This window comes from Mobula hypostoma, chromosome 5 (assembly GCF_963921235.1).
Source record: "Mobula hypostoma chromosome 5, sMobHyp1.1, whole genome shotgun sequence".
Taxonomy (NCBI): Eukaryota; Metazoa; Chordata; class Chondrichthyes; order Myliobatiformes; family Myliobatidae; genus Mobula; species Mobula hypostoma.
The window spans coordinates 115,896,314-115,914,121 of NC_086101.1; the positions used below are offsets into that span (position 1 = coordinate 115,896,314).

At 50.3% G+C, this 17,808-nt stretch overlaps 1 protein-coding gene across 1 annotated transcript in view; it reads left to right on the forward strand.

The window, feature by feature from the left end:
• LOC134346951 (solute carrier family 2, facilitated glucose transporter member 4-like) overlaps positions 1-17,808 on the forward strand; it is an 81,814-nt gene that overhangs the window by 17,353 nt on the left and 46,653 nt on the right. Inside the window, exon 2 of the mRNA XM_063048844.1 lies at positions 8,654-8,749. Coding sequence (XP_062904914.1) covers positions 8,654-8,749 — 96 coding nt within the window. The remainder of the gene's footprint in view (positions 1-8,653; positions 8,750-17,808) is intronic.

The following is a 17,808-nucleotide window of genomic DNA, read 5'->3' on the forward strand; positions in this document are numbered from 1 at the left end:
TCCATGATTGTTCTTGGCAAATTTTTCTACAGGAGTGTTTTGCCATTGCCCTCTACTGGGCAGTGTCTTTACAAGACGGGTCACCCCAGCCAGTATCAATACCGTTCAGAGATTGTCTGCCTGGCGTCAGTGGTCACATAACCAGGACTTGTGATCTGCACCAACTGATCATACAACCATCCACCACCTGCTCCCATGGCTTCACATGACCCTGATTGGGGGCTGTGGGGGGAGGGGAGGGCTAAGTAGGTCCAGGCCACCAGAGTGAAGAAGCACCTTCCTCCTCCATTGGTAGAGACATACAGTATCTCCACCCCGATACCCAAACCATAAGATATAACTGTAGAATTAGGCCCTTCAGCCTATTGAGTCTGCTCTGCCACTCAATCATGGCCCATTTCCTTTTCTTCTCTCAACTGCACTCTCCCCTCTTCTCCCCTTATCTCTTTACCAATTAGGAGCTTAACGATCTCCACTTTAAATATACCCAGTGAATTGGCCTTCCGAGCCGTTTGTGGCAATGAATTCCACCGATTCAGCACCCTCTGGCTGAAGACATCCCTCCTGGTCTCAGTCCTAAAGAGAGATCTCTTTATTCTGAAGCTGTGCCCACGGATCCTAGACTCTCCCACTGATGGAGGCACCTTCTCCACATCTACTCTGTGCAGGCCTTCCAGAACCTGGAAGGTTTCAAAACGATCCCAACTCATCCCTTAGAACTCAGGCCTAGAGCCATATACTGAAGCACCTTCAATAACTCCAAAAGACTGAGGTTTGGTAAAATACTGAAAGGCTTTTATTCGCTGTACAATACGACCTCCACGGTGAGTGTCTGTCCCGGACTGAGGGGGAGGGGCAAGGCGAAACACCTTTATACAGGACTCTGTGGGAGGAGCCACAGGGGCAGTCAGCAGAGGGGTGTGTCCAGACAGTTAACCCAGTTACAACATATATATATGGTTTACCACACATACATTAAGCCTTTCATTCACAGGATCTTTCTTGTGAAGCTCCCCTAGATATTCTCTATCTTTCCTTGGATGGAGGACTTTCACTGCAGCCCTAAACGCCAGTGGTGTAACGGGCAATAGATATGTAAATGTATATATGTATCTAAAATGTAATTAACTGTCTCAGCAGCAGTTCCAGGCACCTGCCACTCTGTGTAAAAAAAAACAACACTTGCCTGAAACCTCTCCTTCTGACCTTGCATCCTCTAGTGCTTGACGCTCTAGGCAAAGAAACACAGGGGGGCGGGTGGTGTGGATTACCTGAATCAGAATTATATTCTTTCTTGAGATTGTGGGTTCAATAGGTTTCAATAGGTACATTTAATGTCAGAGAAATGTATATAATATACATCCTGAAATTCTTTTTCTTCACAAACATCCACAAAAACAGAGGAGTGCCCAAGAGAATGAATGACAGCTAAAAGTTAGATCCCCAAAGCCCCCCCTCACGCATCAGCAGCGGCAAAGCAACAACTCCTCCCCCACCAGCAATAAAAAAGTGATACCAAAGATAAAAATAGAGCTGTTTCCGAAAATGCAAGCAAAGGCATCGCCGTTTGGCACCATTGCCCTCCTAAGGGTTTAAAGGTATCTTCCCTTGGCATAACCTACACCTCCTACCCGTAAGGGCTGTGGGTACAGGTTAATGCCACCACCCGCGGGTTCCCCTCCAAACTACACAGCATCCTGACTTGGAAGCCTACTGCAGTCCCTTCACCGTCACTGGGTCTGAGACCTGGGACTGCCTCCCTGATGGCACGAGGGGAACACCTTCACCAGAGGGAAGTAGGCGGCTCACCTCCACAAGGGGCCGTTAGGGAGGGCCGATAAATGCTGGTCCTGCCAAAGAGGAGGAATAAATGACATTGGTGGCTTGATTGCCTAGCAAAGGGAAGTTTGCAGGAAGCGATAAGGTATCTCATTCAGAAAGAGTGGAAATCAAACAAACCTTCCCCTACATCACCCGCCTCACTGAAGGACAGGTTTAAGGTGACTCTGACCTTCGGCTGGGTTTTAGCTGCTCAGTAAGGCCTGAATGCAAGAGGGTGAAGGGCCGGTGGAGGCTATGGGGTGAGAGGTCAGTGGCAGGTGAGAGATCAGCAGAGGGTGAGGGGTCAGTTGAAGGTGAGAGGTCAGTACAGAGTGAAAGGTCAGGGTGATGGGTGAGTGGAGAGTGAGGGGTCCGTGAGGGTGAGGGGCCATAGTCAGGGGAAAGTGGGGGCTCAGTGGAAAGTGAGTACAGAGTGAAGAGTGTGGACGGAGATTGGTGTGGGGTCAGGAGAGAGTCATGGGTCAATGTAGGGTGAAAGGTCAGTGAAAGTTGGAAGGGTCAGCAGAAAGTGTGGGTTAAGGGGAGCGTGGGCTGGGGAAGGTGAGGGGTCAGGGGAGAGCAAGGGGTAATTGAAGTGTCTGGGGACAATTCAGGAGAGGAGTTAAGTCAGAGTGAGAGGTCAGACGTCCAGGGTAAGGGGGAGAGGTGAGGCCCAGCTCAGTAAAAGATGTGAAAAATGTTACCGCTAGCTGTAGGCCCCTGAGCTCCCATCAGCTGGCAAGGGGGTCACATACGTTCGACCCCCTCACACACATTCCAGGGACAACTTACAGCGGACCAGAATGTCGTTCGGATGTGAGAGGAGCACCCAGGGGAAACACTCTGTCACAGGGAGAACACACAAACTCCACACACAGTTGCACATGCAGACACAGACACAGACACAGACACACACACACACACACACACACACACACACACACACACACACACACACACAGGCAGCACCTGAAATCAGGATCGCCCTGGGTGTCCCTCACCCCCTCACTGACTCAGTCTCACTCGCCCTCACCTCCCCAAAAAAGGTACCAGCACAGTCCGTACTTTAAACCACCTGAACATGATAGATGATACCTCCCCCTCGTGACTTGGCTCGGAGACCTTCTGATATGACTCTTTACTGGCTCAGCTCTGGAAGCACGTTAGAAAGAGGCTTCGTCATGGAGCCCCAGAGTGCACAGCTCAACTCATCCATGCCGGCTCCAAGTGCCTATCTAGTCTGATCAGAGAGAGCTGGGTGCCTGGAGCGGGTAGATATAAGGCAACATTAGATTCAGACACAGAAGGATGTAGATGGTGTGGAGGCAGAAACTGATTTAATTGATTGATTGAGATACAGCGCAGAATAGGCTCTTCCAGCCTTTCGAGCCGCGCCGCCCAGAAATCCCAACTTAACCCTGGCCCAATCACAGGACAATTTACAATGGCCAATTAAACTGCTAACCGGTACGTCTTTGGACTGTGGGAGGAAACGGAGCACTTGGAGGAAACCCACATGTCACGTGGGAGGACGTACGAACTCCTTTCAGATGGCACCAGAATTGAACTCTGATGCCCTGAGCTGTAATAATGTCGCACTAACCACTACGCCACCGTGGTGCCCAAAAGGTTTGGCATCTTGGGTCAGCATAGACATTGAGGGCCGAAAGGCCTGTTCCTGAGCTGTACCTGTTCTGTGTTCTAAACATGTCATACTGTTGTTATAAACAAGAGAAAATCTGCAGATGCTGGAAATCCAGAGCAACACGCACAATATGCTGGAGGACCTCAGTAGGTCAGGCTGCATCTTTGGCGAGGAATACACAGTCAATATTTGGGGCCGAGACCCTTCGTCAGGATGAAGACGATTCTGAGATTGAAAGGCTTGTCAGATGAGGAGTGTTTGACGGCTCTGGGCCTCTACTCACTCAAATTTGGAAGAAATGAGAGGCGATCTCATTGAAACCTATCGAATGTTGAAAGGTGATATAAAAATGTTGATAGAATAGATGTGGAGAGGATGTTTCCCATGGTGGAGGAGTCTAGGGTCAGAGATCAGAATCTCAGAATGGTGAAAAATCCATTCAGAACAAAGATGAGGAAGGATTTCTTTAGCCTGAGGGTGGTGAATCTGTGGAGGCCAAGTCATTGCGTATATTTAAGGGGAAGGATGATAAATTCCTGATCAGTCAGAGTGTGAAAGGTTACAGGGGGAGAGGCAGGAGTCCGGTGTTGAGAAGGAAACAGATCAGCCATGATCAAAGGGCAGGGCAGATTTGATGGGCCGAGTGGCCTAATTCTGCTCCAATGTCTTATGGTCTAAATGACTTTGACCATGGAATGATTGTTGGTGCCAGGCGGGATAGTTTAAGTATCTCAGAAACTGCTGATCTCTTGGGATTTTCACGTACAACAGAAAATGGTGCAAAAAACAAATCAACCTCCAGTGAGTGTCAGTTGTGTGGGTGAAAACACCTTGTTAAAGAAAGAGGTCAGAGGAGAATGGCCAGACTCGTTTAAGCTGATGGGAACTCAGACAACCACACGTCACAACAGTGGTGTGCAAAGCAGCATCTCTGAACACACAACACGTCAAACCTTGAAATGGACGGGCTACAGCAGCAGAAGACCGCGAGCGTACACCCTGGGCCAACTTCAATGGGTACAGGAGGTAGAAAACAAAGTGGGCACTGAGTGTCGTCAGTGTCTCCCCATAATACAGACTCTGAACCTCAGTTCTGAAAACATCTCAGGACTTTTCTTCGGCAAGCGTGAAGAAGCCATGACATTAGCCAAGAAGCTACTTCATTCGGAGTGTGAGCAGGGGTGGTACGTCAGCAAAGACCCGAGCCAATTTCTAGCAATGTACAGTAAAGAGCATTCTGACTGTTGCATCACCGTCTGGTATGGCAGTTCCAACGTGCAGGATCCAAATAGGTTGAAAGATGGTTGTAGACGCAGCCAACTCCATCGTGGGCACAGTCCTCCCTTCCATCAAGGACATCTTTAAAATGCGGTGCCTCAAGAAGGCAGCATCCATCATGACACACACCCTCACCATCTGAGGCATGCCCTCTTCTCATTACCACCACCAGGGATGAGGAACGGGAGCCTGAAGACACACACTCAACATTTTGATGGAACTTCCCTTCCACCATTAGAGTTCTGATGGGTCCATGAACACTACCTCAACATTCAAAGTAAATTATTATCATAGTACATTTATGCCACAATATACAACCCTGATATTAATTTCCTTGTGGACATCTTCAATAAATCTGTTCCCTTGGAGGAAGGGTTCCCAATGTGGGGTCTATGGACCCTCCATTAATGATAGGGGTCCGTGACATAAAAAAAAAGGTTGGTGACTGCCTGCTCTAGTTGGGTCATCTAGAAATGTGACTGCTGAATCACCAATCGTCCATGGAATTTCTATAGCCAACACGAGTAGACAACATTCATTCATTATGTGCCATGTCATATGACATCATCATCATGTGCCGTATCGTAAGATGTCATCATTATGCGCCATGTTGTATGAGGTGGGCAGTCACGATCTTTCCATGATCATGATTATTCTTGGCAAATTTTTCTTCAAAAGTGTTCTGCCCATTGCCGCCTTCTGGGCAGTGTCTTTACAAGGTGGGTGACCCCAGCCATTATCAATACTCTTCAGAGATTGTCTGCCTGGCATCAGTGGTCACATAACCAGGACTTGTGATCTGCACCAGCTGCTCGTACACCATCCACCACCTGCTCCCATGGCTCCTTGATTGGGGGGGTGTGGGGGGGAGGCTAAGCAGGTGCTACACCTTGCCCAAGGATGACCTACAAGCTAGCAGAGGGAAAGAAGGAGTTGTACCTCTTCTGGTGGAGATGTACCTCCACCCCGCCACCCAGAGCTTGGCAATCCTTTGGAGTTCTGTACCCTGGGTGCCTGTGGAATCTTGACCACTGAGTATATTCAAGATGGAGCTCGGTAGATTTCTGGACATTGGTGGGGACTGAGGATGTGTGCTGGGCCCATGATTGATTCCATCTCTCGCCGTTCTCGCCAATTGAAGCACCAAGGAAGATTGAAATCATCGAGACGAGTGCGGAAGGCAAGCGAGTGTCGCTGCTGCCGGAAAAGGTGTCTGCGTGAGGCAGCCTCTCACTCTCTCTTTCTCGCTGAGACATGAGGGAAGGTCCTCGTGTTCGAATGATCTCTCTCTCCGTCAGTGCTATCGGTGGATGGTGCTGGAGCAAGGTTTAAATCATGTGGATTGTTCGTTGTTCAGTCGTTAAGTCGAGTCCGACTCTTTGTGACCTCATGGTGACCACAGGGTTCATAGGGTTTTCATGGCAAGATACGGAAGTAGATTACCCAACCTTCCTTCCACGTAGATACTGTTGTCCAGGTAGGGACCCGGCTCGGTTTGAACTCGGGGCCATCTGCCGTGAAGTCCAGTGCTGATACCACTACACCACCAGCCGGATTGTAGATTTGACCTTAATTCATTTTTTATGTTGTGTTCTAGTTCTGGTCACTCTTTTTTTGTCACTACCTTTGGGTGATTTGTAAACTGGGGCAGGCTGCGGATAGTGAACACAGCTGAACTGGACTGAAACACGTCCTTTGATTCTGTGTTTCACCCTCCTTTTGCTGTTTGTGCAATATTTTTTGCACATGAGGGGTTTTGATATTTGATGTTTTTCTTTGAAAGGGCTGGTTCTTTGTTCCGTGACTGTCTGGAGAAGACAAATCTCAGGGTTGTATACCACATACATACTTCTGTATCTTTGCAAACGGCACTGGAGTCAAAAGCCAGCCACAATCTTCATGAATGACAGGGCAGGCTGAAGCGACCAAGTGGCCTCCCTTTGCTCCTAATTCCACTTCCTGTTCCATACGCTCACAACCCCTGGTGAAACATTACCCTCCAAGTTCCTATTAATCCTCCTCCTTTCACTTTACACCCATGCCCTCTCATTCCCTAGTCCTCTATTTCCTAACTTTAACCAGAACACAACCTTGGGATGAAGATGTTGTGCATTCATGCTTTTTATGCCCCTCAAGTGTTTGTGGGAGGTACAAAAATGACATTGAATATTACATGGAGAGGAGAGGTTTAGAGGGTTGTCATATATACATACTTGATTGTCCTGGGAGCGTGTGATGGGACAGTGTAGAGGGAGCTTCACTCTGTGTCTGACCCTGGGAGTGTGTGATGGGACAGTATAGAGGGAGCTTCACTCTGTGTCTGACCCTGGGAGTGTGTGATGGGACAGGGTCACTCTGTGTCTGACCCTGGGAGTGTGTGATGGGACAGTGTAGAGGGAGCTTCACTCTGTGTCTGACCCTGGGAGTGTGTGATGGGACAATGTAGAGGGAGTTTCACTCTGTGACTGACCCTGGGAGTGTGTGATGGGACAGTGTAGGGGGAGCTTCACTCTGTGTCTGACTCTGGGAGTGTGTGATGGGACAGTGTAGAGGGAGCTTCACTCTGTCTGACCCTGGGAGTGTGTGATGGGACAGTATAGAGGGAGCTTCACTCTGTGTCTGACCCTGGGAGTGTGTGATGGGACAGGGTCACTCTGTGTCTGACCCTGGAACTGTGTGATGGGACAGTGTAGAGGGAGCTTCACTCTGTGTCTGACCCTGGGAGTGTGTGATGGGACAATGTAGAGGGAGTTTCACTCTGTGACTGACCCTGGGAGTGTGTGATGGGACAGTGTAGGGGGAGCTTCACTCTGTGTCTGACTCTGGGAGTGTGTGATGGGACAGTGTAGGGGGAGCTTCACTCTGTGTCTGACTCTGGGAGTGTGTGATGGGACAGTGTAGAGGGAGCTTCACTCTGTCTGACCCTGGGAGTGTGTGATGGGACAGTGTAGAGGGAGCTTCACTCTGTGTCTGACCCTGGGAGTGTGTGATGGGACAGTGTAGAGGGAGCTTCACTCTGTGTCTGACCCTGGGAGTGTGTGATGGGACAGTGTAGAGGGAGCTTCACTCTTGTGTCTGACCCTGGGAGTGTGTGATGGGACAGTGTAGAGGGAGATTCACTCTGTGTCTGACCCTGGGAGTGTGTGATGGGACAGTGTAGAGGGAGCTTCACTCTTGTGTCTGACCCTGGGAGTGTGTGATGGGACAGTGTAGCTTCACTCTGTGTCTGACCCTTTTTTTTTTACAAAATTCTTTATTACAAATGTCGGTGCTATACAATATTTACAAACCCAGTGACTAACATATTTACTACACTACAAACAGACAATACATCTTAAACCAATATATTGCCATCCTCATCAATGATGGCATTTACACCCCGCGGAGCCCAACGGTCCCGGAACACCTCTACGGTCGCCGTGGACTGTGCGTATTCCTTTTCAATGTTCACCCGGGCACGAACATACCCCCTAAACATAGCCAGGCAGTCCGCCCGGGGAGAACCTCCTGCCACCCTTTTCCAGGAGCCACGGATGGCAATTTTCGCCAGCCCCAGGAGCAAGTTGACAAGGACATCCTCATCCCTCTGTGCCCCCCTCCTTACTGGATGACCATATATAAATAGGGTGGGACTGAAATGCAACCAGAAGGCGAGAAGCAGCCCACGCAAAAACGCGAAATGTGTGATGGGACAGTGTAGAGGGAGTTTCACCCTGTGTCTGACCCTGGGAGTGTGTGATGGGACAGTGTAGAGGGAGCTTCACTCTGTATCTGACCCTGGGAGTGTGAAATAGGACAGTTTATAGGAAATTTATCTCTTCATGTTTATGAGAGGCAGATATTGAAAATAATTTGTGGGAGAATGTTTTCTGTTATCCTAATGCGTTCTTCTTTCTTCCCGTATTACAGAGAGTCACAGGGTCCTTGGTCTTGGCAGTGGGCACAGCTGTACTGGGATCCCTGCAGTTTGGCTACAACATTGGCGTCATCAATGCTCCTCAGAAGGTGAGAAGGAGGGAGTGAGAGGCTGGGAGAGTGGCTGTGTGGGAGAGAGGGAGACTGAGTATGTGTGTGTGTGTGAGAGAGAGAGAAAGAGAGAGAGAGAGAGGGGGGGTTGTGAGAGAATGGGAGGAGGAGCACAACATGTGAAACATGACAGTGTGTATGTGGAACACAGTGTGTTACTGAGAGCTGTGAGAGATTGAAAGAGAGTGTGAGAGGGAGATTGACAGAGAGGGAGTGTGAGAGGCAGATTGAGAGACAGAGAGTGTGAGAGAGAGATCACAAGAGAGAGAGATCGAGAGAGAGAGTGAGAGGGAGATCGAGAGAGAGTGTGTAAGAGGGAGATTGAGAGAGAGAGTATGAGAGGGAGATCGAGAGAGTGTGAGAGGGAGATTGAGAGAGAGAGCATGAGAGGGAGATCGAGAGAGAGAGAAAGTGTGAGAAGGAGATCGACGGAGAGAGTGTGAGAGGGAGATTGAGAGAGAGAGAGTGTGAGAGAGGGAGATCGAGAGAGACAGAGAGAGTGTGAGAGGGAGATTGAGAGAGAGTGTGTGAGGGAATTCGAAAGAGACTGAGAGGGAGATCGAGAGAGAGAGAGTGTGAGAGAGAGATTGAGAGAGAGAGTGTGAGGGAGATCGAGAGAGAGAGTGTGAGAGAGAGATCGAGAGAGAGTGAGGGAGATCGAGAGAGAGTGTGAGAGGGAGATCGAGAGAGAGTGTGAGGGAGATCGAAAGAGAGTGAGAGGGTGATCGAGAGAGAGAGGGTGTGAGAAGGAGATTGTGAGAGAGAGTGTGTGAGGGAGATCGAAAGAGAGTAAGAGGGAGATCGAGAGAGAGAGTGTGAGAGGGATATCGAGAGAGAGAGTGTGAGAGGGAGATCGAGAGAGAGAGAGTATGAGAGGGAGATCAAGAGAGAGTGTGTGAGGGAGATCGAAAGAGAGTAAGAGGGAGATCGAGAGAGAGAGTGTGAGAGGGATATCGAGAGAGAGAGCGAGAGGGAGGTCGAGAAAGAGTGTGAGAGGGAGATTGAGAGAGTGAGAGGGAGATCGAGAGAGACAGAGAGAGTGTGAGAGGGAGATTGAGAGAGAGTGTGTGAGGGAGATCGAGAGAGAGAGAGAGAGTGTGAGAGGGAGATCGAGAGAGAGAGAGAGAGAGTGTGAGAGGGAGATCGAGAGAGAGAGAGAGTGTGAGAGGGAGATCGAGAGAGAGTGAGAGAGAGAGTGTGACAGGGAGATCGAGAGAGAGTGTGTGAGGGAGATCGAGAGAGAGATCGAGAGACGGTGTGTGAGAGGGAGGTGGAGTGAGTGAGAGAGTGTGAGAGGGAGACCGAGAGAGAGAGTGTGAGAGGGAGATCAAGAGAGAGAGAGTTTGAGGGGGATATTGAGAGAGAGAGAGTGTGAGAGGGAGATTGAGAGAGACAGAGAGAGAGTGAGAGGGAGATTGAGAGAGAGTGTGTGAGAGAAGGAGATTGAGAGAGAGAGAATGTGAGAGGGAGATCGAGAGAGAGTGTGAGAGGGATATCGAGAGAGAGAGTGTGAGAGTGAGAATGAGAGAGACCGAGATAGAGTGAGAGGGAGATCGAGAGAGAGTGTGTGAGAGGGAGATTGAGAGAGAGAGACTGTGAGAGGGAGATTGAGAGAGAGAGAGAGAGTGTGAGAGGGAGATTGAGAGAGTGAGAGAGTGTGAGAGGGAGATTGAGAGAGTGAGAGAGTGTGTGAGGGAGATCGAGAGAGAGAGTGTGAGAGGGAGATTGAGAGAGTGAGAGGGAGATCGAGAGAGAGAGTGTGTGAGGGAGATCGAGAGAGAGTGTGTGAGAAGGAGATCGAGAGAGAGAGAGTGTGTGAGAGGGAGATTGAGAGGGAGAGAGGGTGAGAGGGATATCAAGAGAGAGAGTGTGTGAGAGGGAGATCGAGAGGAAGAGTGTGAGAGAGATGGAGAGAGTGAGTGAGAGTGTGAGAGGGAGATTGAGAGAGAGAGTGTGAGGGAGATCGAGAGAGAGAGAGTGTGAGAGGGAGATCGAGAGAGAGAGTGTGAGAGGGAGATCAAGAGAGAGTGTGTGAGGGAGATCGAGAGAGATAGAGAGAGTGTGAGAGGGAGATCGAGAGAGAGAGTGTGTGAGGGAGATCGAGAGAGTGAGTGTGAGAGGGAGATGGAGAGAGAGAGCGTGAGGGAGATCGAGAGAGAGTGTAAGAGGGAGATCGAGAGAGAGAGAGTGTGAGAGGGAGATCGAGAGAGAGAGAGTGTGAGGGAGATCGAGAGAGAGAGTGTGAGAGGGAGATCGAGAGAGAGAGTGTGAGAGGGAGATCGGGAGAGTGAGTGTGAGAGGGAGATGGAGAGAGAGAGAGTGTGAGGGAGATCGAGAGAGACAGAGAGAGTGTGAGAGGGAGATCGAGAGAGAGTGTGTGAGGGAGATCGAAAGAGTGAGAGGGAGATGCAGAGAGAGAGTGTGAGAGGGAGATCGAGAGAGAGAGAGTGTGAGAGTGAGATCGAGAGAGAGAGAGTGTGAGAGGGAGATCGAGAGAGACAGAGAGAGTGTGAGAGGGAGATTGAGAGAGAGAGTGTGAGAGGGAGATAGAGAGAGGGAGTAAGAGGGAGATCGAGAGAGAGAGTGTGAGAGGGAGATTGAGAGAGGGAGTAAGAGGAAGATCGAGAGAGAGAGTGTGAGAGGGAGATCGAGAGAGAGAGAGAGAGTGTGAGAGGGAGATCGAGAGAGAGAGAGTGTGAGAGGGAGATCGAGAGAGAGAGTGAGAGGGAGATCGAAAGAGTGAGAGGGAGATGCAGAGTGTGAGAGAGTGTGAGAGGGAGATCGAGAGAGAGAGTGTGTGAGGGAGATTGTGAGAGAGAGAGTGTGTGAGGGAGATCGAGAGAGAGAGAGAGTGTGAGAGGGAGATCGAAAGAGTGAGAGGGAGATGCAGAGTGTGAGAGAGTGTGAGAGGGAGATCGAGAGAGAGAGTGTGTGAGGGAGATCGAGAGAGAGAGTGTGAGAGGGAGATCCAGAGAGAGAGAGTGAGGGGGAGAGAGAGAGAGAGTGTGTGAGAGGGAGATCGAGGGAGAGAGTGTGAGAGGGAGATCGAGAGAGAGTGAGAGGGAGATCGAAAGAGAGAGTGTGAGAGGGAGATCGAGAGAGAGAGAGAGTGTGAGAGGGAGATTGAGAGAGACAGAGAGAGTGTGAGAGGGAGATCGAGAGAGAGTGTGTGAGGGAGATCGAAAGAGTGAGAGGGAGATCGAGAGAGAGAGTGTGAGAGGGAGATCGAGAGAGAGAGTGTGAGAGGGAGATCCAGAGAGAGAGAGTGAGGGGGAGAGAGAGAGAGAGTGTGTGAGGGAGATCGAAAGAGTGAGGGAGATCGAGAGAGAGAGTGTGAGAGGGAGATTGAGAGAGAGAGAGAGAGAGTGTGAGAGGGAGATTGAGAGAGACAGAGAGAGTGTGAGAGGGAGATCGAGAGACAGTGTGTGAGGGAGATCGAAAGAGTGAGAGGGAGATCGAGAGAGAGAGTGTGAGAGGGAGATCGAGAGAGAGTGTGTGAGGGAGATCGAAAGAGTGAGAGGGAGATCGAGAGAGAGAGTGTGAGAGGGAGATCGAGAGAGAGAGTGTGAGAGGGAGATTGAGAGAGAGAGTGTGAGAGGGAGATCGAGAGAGACAGAGAGAATGTGAGAGGGAGATCGAAAGTGTGAGAGGGAGATCGAGAGAGAGAGTGTGAGAGGGAGATTGAGAGGGAGATCGAGAGAGAGAGTGTGAGAGGGAGATCGAGAGAGAGAGAGTGTGAGAGGGAGATCGAGAGAGAGAGTGTGAGAGGGAGATCGAGAGAGAGAGAGTGTGAGAGGGAGATCGAGAGAGACAGAGAGAGTGTGAGAGGGAGATCGAGAGAGAGTGTGTGAGGGAGATCGAGAGAGAGAGAGTGTGAGAGGAAGATCGAGAGAGAGTGTGAGAGGGAGATCGAGAGAGAGAGAGTGTGAGAGGGAGATCGAGAGAGAGAGTGTGAGAGGGAGATCGAGAGAGAGAGAGTGTGAGAGGGAGAGCGAGAGAGACAGAGAGAGTGTGAGAGGGAGATTGAGAGAGTGTGTGAGAGGGAGATCGAGGGAGAGAGTGTGAGGGAGATCGAAAGAGTGAGAGGGAGATCGAGAGAGAGAGAGTGTGAGAGGGAGATCGAGAGAGAGAGTGTGAGAGGGAGATTGAGAGAGAGAGAGAGTGTGAGAGGGAGATCGAGAGAGACAGAGAGAGTGTGAGAGGGAGATCGAGAGAGAGTGTGTGAGGGAGATCGAAAGAGTGAGAGGGAGATCGAGAGAGAGAGAGTGTGAGAGGGAGATCGAGAGAGAGAGTGTGAGAGGGAGATCGAGAGAGAGAGTGTGAGAGGGAGATTGAGAGAGAGAGAGTGTGAGAGGGAGATCGAGAGAGAGAGTGAGAGGGAGAGCGAGAGAGACAGAGAGAGTGTGAGAGGGAGATTGAGAGAGTGTGTGAGAGGGAGATCGAGAGAGACAGAGAGAGTGTGAGAGGGAGATTGAGAGAGTGTGTGAGAGGGAGATCGAGAGAGAGAGAGAGTGTGTGAGGGAGATCGAGAGAGAGAGAGTGTGAGAGGGAGATTGAGAGAGAGAGTGTGAGGGAGATCGAGAGAGACAGAGAGAGTGTGAGAGGGAGATCGAGAGAGAGTGTGTGAGGGAGATCGAAAGAGTGAGAGGGAGATCGAGAGAGAGAGTGTGAGAGGGAGATCGAGAGAGAGAGAGTGTGAGAGGGAGATCGAGAGAGAGAGAGTGTGAGAGGGAGATCGAGAGAGAGAGTGTGAGAGGGAGATCGAGAGAGAGAGAGTGTGAGAGGGAGATCGAGAGAGAGTGTGTGAGGGAGATCGAAACAGTGAGAGGGAGATCGAGAGAGAGAGAGTGTGAGAGGGAGATCGAGAGAGAGAGTGTGAGAGGGAGAGCAAGAGAGACAGAGAGAGTGTGAGAGGGAGAATGAGAGAGAGTGTGTGAGGGAGATCGAAAGAGAGTGAGAGGATGATCGAGAGAGAGAGAGTGTGAGAGCGAGATTGTGAGAGAGAGAGTGTGTGAGGGAGATCGAGAGAGAGAGAGTGAGGGGGGAGAGAGAGAGAGTGTGAGAGAGGGAGATCGAGGGAGAGAGTGTGAGAGGGAGATCGAGAGAGAGTGAGAGGGAGATCGAAAGAGAGAGAGTGTGAGAGGGAGATCGAGAGAGTGAGAGAGAGATCGAGAGAGAGAGTGTGAGAGGGAGGTGGAGTGAGTGAGAGAGTGTGATAGGGAGATCGAGTGAGAGAGTGTGAGAGGGAGATCAAGAGAGAGTGTGTGAGAGGGAGTTTGAGAGAGAGAGAGAGTGTGAGGGGGAGATTGAGAGAGACAGAGAGAGAGTGAGAGGGAGATCGAGAGAGAGTGTGTGAGAGAGGGAGATTGAGAGAGAGAGAATGTGAGAGGGAGATCGAGAGAGGGAGATCGAGAGAGAGAGAGAGAGAGAGTGTGAGAGGGAGCTCGAGAGAGAGTGTGAGAGGGAGATTGAGAGACAGAAACTGTGAGAGGGAGATCGAAAGAACGTGAGAGGGAGATTGAGAGAGAGAGAATGTGAGAGGGAGATTGAGAGAGAGAGAGTGTGAGAGGGAGATGGAGATAGTGAGAGAGTGTGAGAGGGAGATCGAGAGAGAGAGAGTGAGAGGGAGATCGAGAGAGAGAGAGTGAGAGGGAGATGGAGAGAGAGAGAGAGTGAGAGGGAGATCGAGAGAGAGAGTGTGTGAGGGAGATCGAGAGAGAGTGTGTGAGAGGGAGATTGAGAGAGCGTGTGTGAGGGAGATCGAAAGAGTGAGAGGGAGTTTGAGAGAGAGAGAGTGTGAGAGGGAGATTGAGAGAGAGAGAGAGTGTGAGAGGGAGATTGAGAGAAAGTGTGTGAGTGAGATCGAAAGAAAGTGAGATGGAGATCAAGAGAGAGCGTGTGAGAGGGAGATTGAGAGAGAGAGAATGTGAGAGGGAGATCGAGAGAGGGAGTAAGAGGGAGATCGAGAGAGAGAGTGTGAGAAGGAGATAGAGAGAGTGAGAGGGAGATCAATAGAGAGTGTGAGAGGGAGATCGAGAGAGAAAGTGTGAGAGGGAGATCGAGAGAGAGAGTGTGAGAGGGAGATGGAGAGTGTGAGAGGGAGATCAAGAAAGAGAGAGAGTGTGAGAGGGAGATCGAGAGAGAGAGTGTGAGAGGGAGTTTGAGAGAGAGTGTGAGAGGGAGATTGAGAGAGAGAGAGTGTGTGAGAGGGAGATCTCAAGAGAGAGAGTCTGAGAGAGAGATTGAGAGAGAGAGTGAGAGGGAGATCAATAGAGAGAGTGTGAGAGGGAGATCGAGAGAGAGAAAGTGTGAGAGGGAGATCGAGAGAGAGAGTGTGAGAGGGAGATCGAGAGAGTGTGAGAGGGAGATCGAGAGAGAGAGTGTGAGAGGAAGATCGAGAGAGACAGAGAGAGTGTGAGAGGGAGTTTGAGAGAGAGTGTGAGAGGGAGATTGAGAGAGAGAGTGAGAAGGAGATCGAAAGAGAGAGTGTGAGAGGGAGATCGAGAGAGAGTGTGAGAGGGAGATCGAGAGAGAATGTGTGAGGGAGATCGAAAGAGAGTGAGAGGGAGATCGAGAGAGAGAGAGTGTGAGAGGGAGATTGAGAGAGCGTGTGAGAGGGAGATCGAAAGAAAGTGAGAGGGAGATTGAGAGAGAGAGAGTGTGAGAGGGAGATTGAGAGTGAGAGAGAGTGAGAGGGAGATTGAGAGAGTGTGAGAGGGAGATCGAGAGAGAGTGTGTGAGAGGGAGATCGAGAGAGAGAGAGAGTGAGAGGGAGATTGAAAGAGAGAGTGTGTGAGAGGGAGATTGAGAGAGTGAGATATAGATCGAGAGAGACAGAGAGAGTGTGAGAGGGAGATTGAGAAAAAGTGTGTGAGGGAGATCGAGAGAGAGAGTGTGAGAGGGAGATCGAGAGAGAGAGAGTGTGAGAGGGAGATTGAGAGAGAGAGTGAGAGGGAGATCGAGAAAGTGTGTGAGTGAGATCGAAAGAGAGAGAGTGAGAGGGAGATCGAGAGAGAGAGAGAGAGTGTGTGAGGATATCGAGAGAGAGAGTGTGAGAGGGAGATCGAGAGAGAGAGAGTGTGAGAGGGAGATTGAGAGAGAGAGAGTGTGAGAGGGAGATCACAAGAGAGAGAGTGTGAGAGAGAGAGAGGGAGATCAAAAGAGAGAGAGTGTAAGAGGGAGATCGAGAGAGAGAGAGTGAGAGGGAGATGGAGAGTGTGAGAGGGAGATCGAGAGAGAGAAAGTGTGAGAGGGAGATTGAGAGACAGAGAGTGTGTGAGAGGGAGATTGAGAGAGAGAGAGTGTGAGAGGGAGATCAAGAGAGACAGAGAGAGTGTGAGAGGGAGATCAAAAGAGAGAGAGTGTAAGAGGGAGATCGAGAGAGAGAGAGTGTGAGAGGGAGATTGAGAGAGAGAGAGTGTGAGAGGGAGATCAAGAGAGACAGAGAGAGTGTGAGAGGGAGATTGAGAGAGAGTGAGAGGGAGATCGAGAGAGAGAGTGAGAGGGAGCTCGAAAGAGAGTGAGATCGAGAGAGAGAGTGTGTGAGAGGGAGATCGAGAGAGAGAGTGAGAGGGAGATTGAAAGAGAGTGATTCGAGAGAGAGAGTGAGAGGGAGATCAAAAGAGAGTGAGATCGAGAGAGAGAGTGTGTAAGAGGGATATCGAGAGAGAGAGTGTGAGAGGGAGATCGAGAGAGAGACAGAGAGAGTGTGAGAGGGAGATTGAGAGAGAGTGTGAGAGGGAGATCGAAAGAAGGTGAGAGGGAGATTGAGAGAGAGAGAGTGTGAGAGGGAGATTGAGAGAGAGAGAGAGTGAGAGGGAGATTGAGAGAGAGAGAGTGTGTGAGAGGGAGATCGAGAGAGAGAGAGTGAGAGGGAGATCAAGAGAGAGAGAGTGTGAGAGGGAGTTTGAGCGTGTGAGAGGATGATTGAGAGAGAGAGTGTGAGGGAGATTGAGAGAGAGAGTGTGAGGGAGATTAAGAGAGAGAGAGTTTGTGAGAGAGATTGAGAGAGAGAGAGTGTGAGGGAAATTGAGAGAGAGAGAGAGAGAGAGTGTGAGAGGGAGATCGAGAGAGAGGGTGAGAGGGAGATCGAGAGAGAGGGTGAGAGGGAGATAGAGAGAGAGAGAGTGTGAGGGAGATTGAGAGCGAGATAGTGTGAGAGGGAGATCGAGAGAGAGAGAATGTGAGGGAGATTGAGAGAGAGAGAGAGAGTGTGAGAGGGAGATCGAGAGAGAGGGTGAGTGGGAGATTGAGAGCGAGAGAGAGTGAGAGGGAGATCGAGAGAGAGGGTGGGAGGTAGATCGAGAGAGAGGGTGAGAGGGAGATAGAGAGAGAGAGAGTGTGAGGGAGATTGAGAGCGAGAGAGTGTGAAAGGGAGATTGAGAGAGAGGGTGGGAGGGAGATTGAGAGAGAGAGTGAGAGGGAGATAGCGAGAGAGAGAGCATGTGGGAGGGAGAGGGAGTGTGAGGGAGTGTAAAATTGAAAGAGTGAGAGAGATTGAAAAAGTGTGAGAGAGAGATTGAAAGAGGCAGGCAAGAATGAGTGAGAGATTGAAAAAGAGTGAACGAGTGTGAGAGATTGAGAGAGAATGTGAGAGTGAGATTGAAGGAGCGTATGAGAGAGTGAGAATTGAAATAGTGAGGGTGAGGGGGAGAGAGAGAAAGCAAAAGGGAGACTGAAAGTGAGAATGATGGAACACCAGAGATGACAGTGGACATAGAACAGGGTTGTGGAGTTTACACCCTTTCCCTGTGGCCATATGGGTTTCCCCTGCCCCAGATGCTCCAGTTTCATCCTCATCCCAGAAACCTGCTGGGCCGGTGGGTTAATTCGCCTCTGTGTATTTCCCTACTGGTGTGATTGAGGTGTAGAATCTGTGTGGAGTTGGTAGGAGTGTGGACGCAGCAAAATTAGGTCAGTGTAAATGGATGGCAGAGACTCGGTGGGCCAAAGGGCCTGATTCTGTGCTGTATGAGTCCATGAAGGGAGAAAAAGACATAGAGGGAGAGTTAGGAGGGATATCTTGCTCCTCAGTGGAA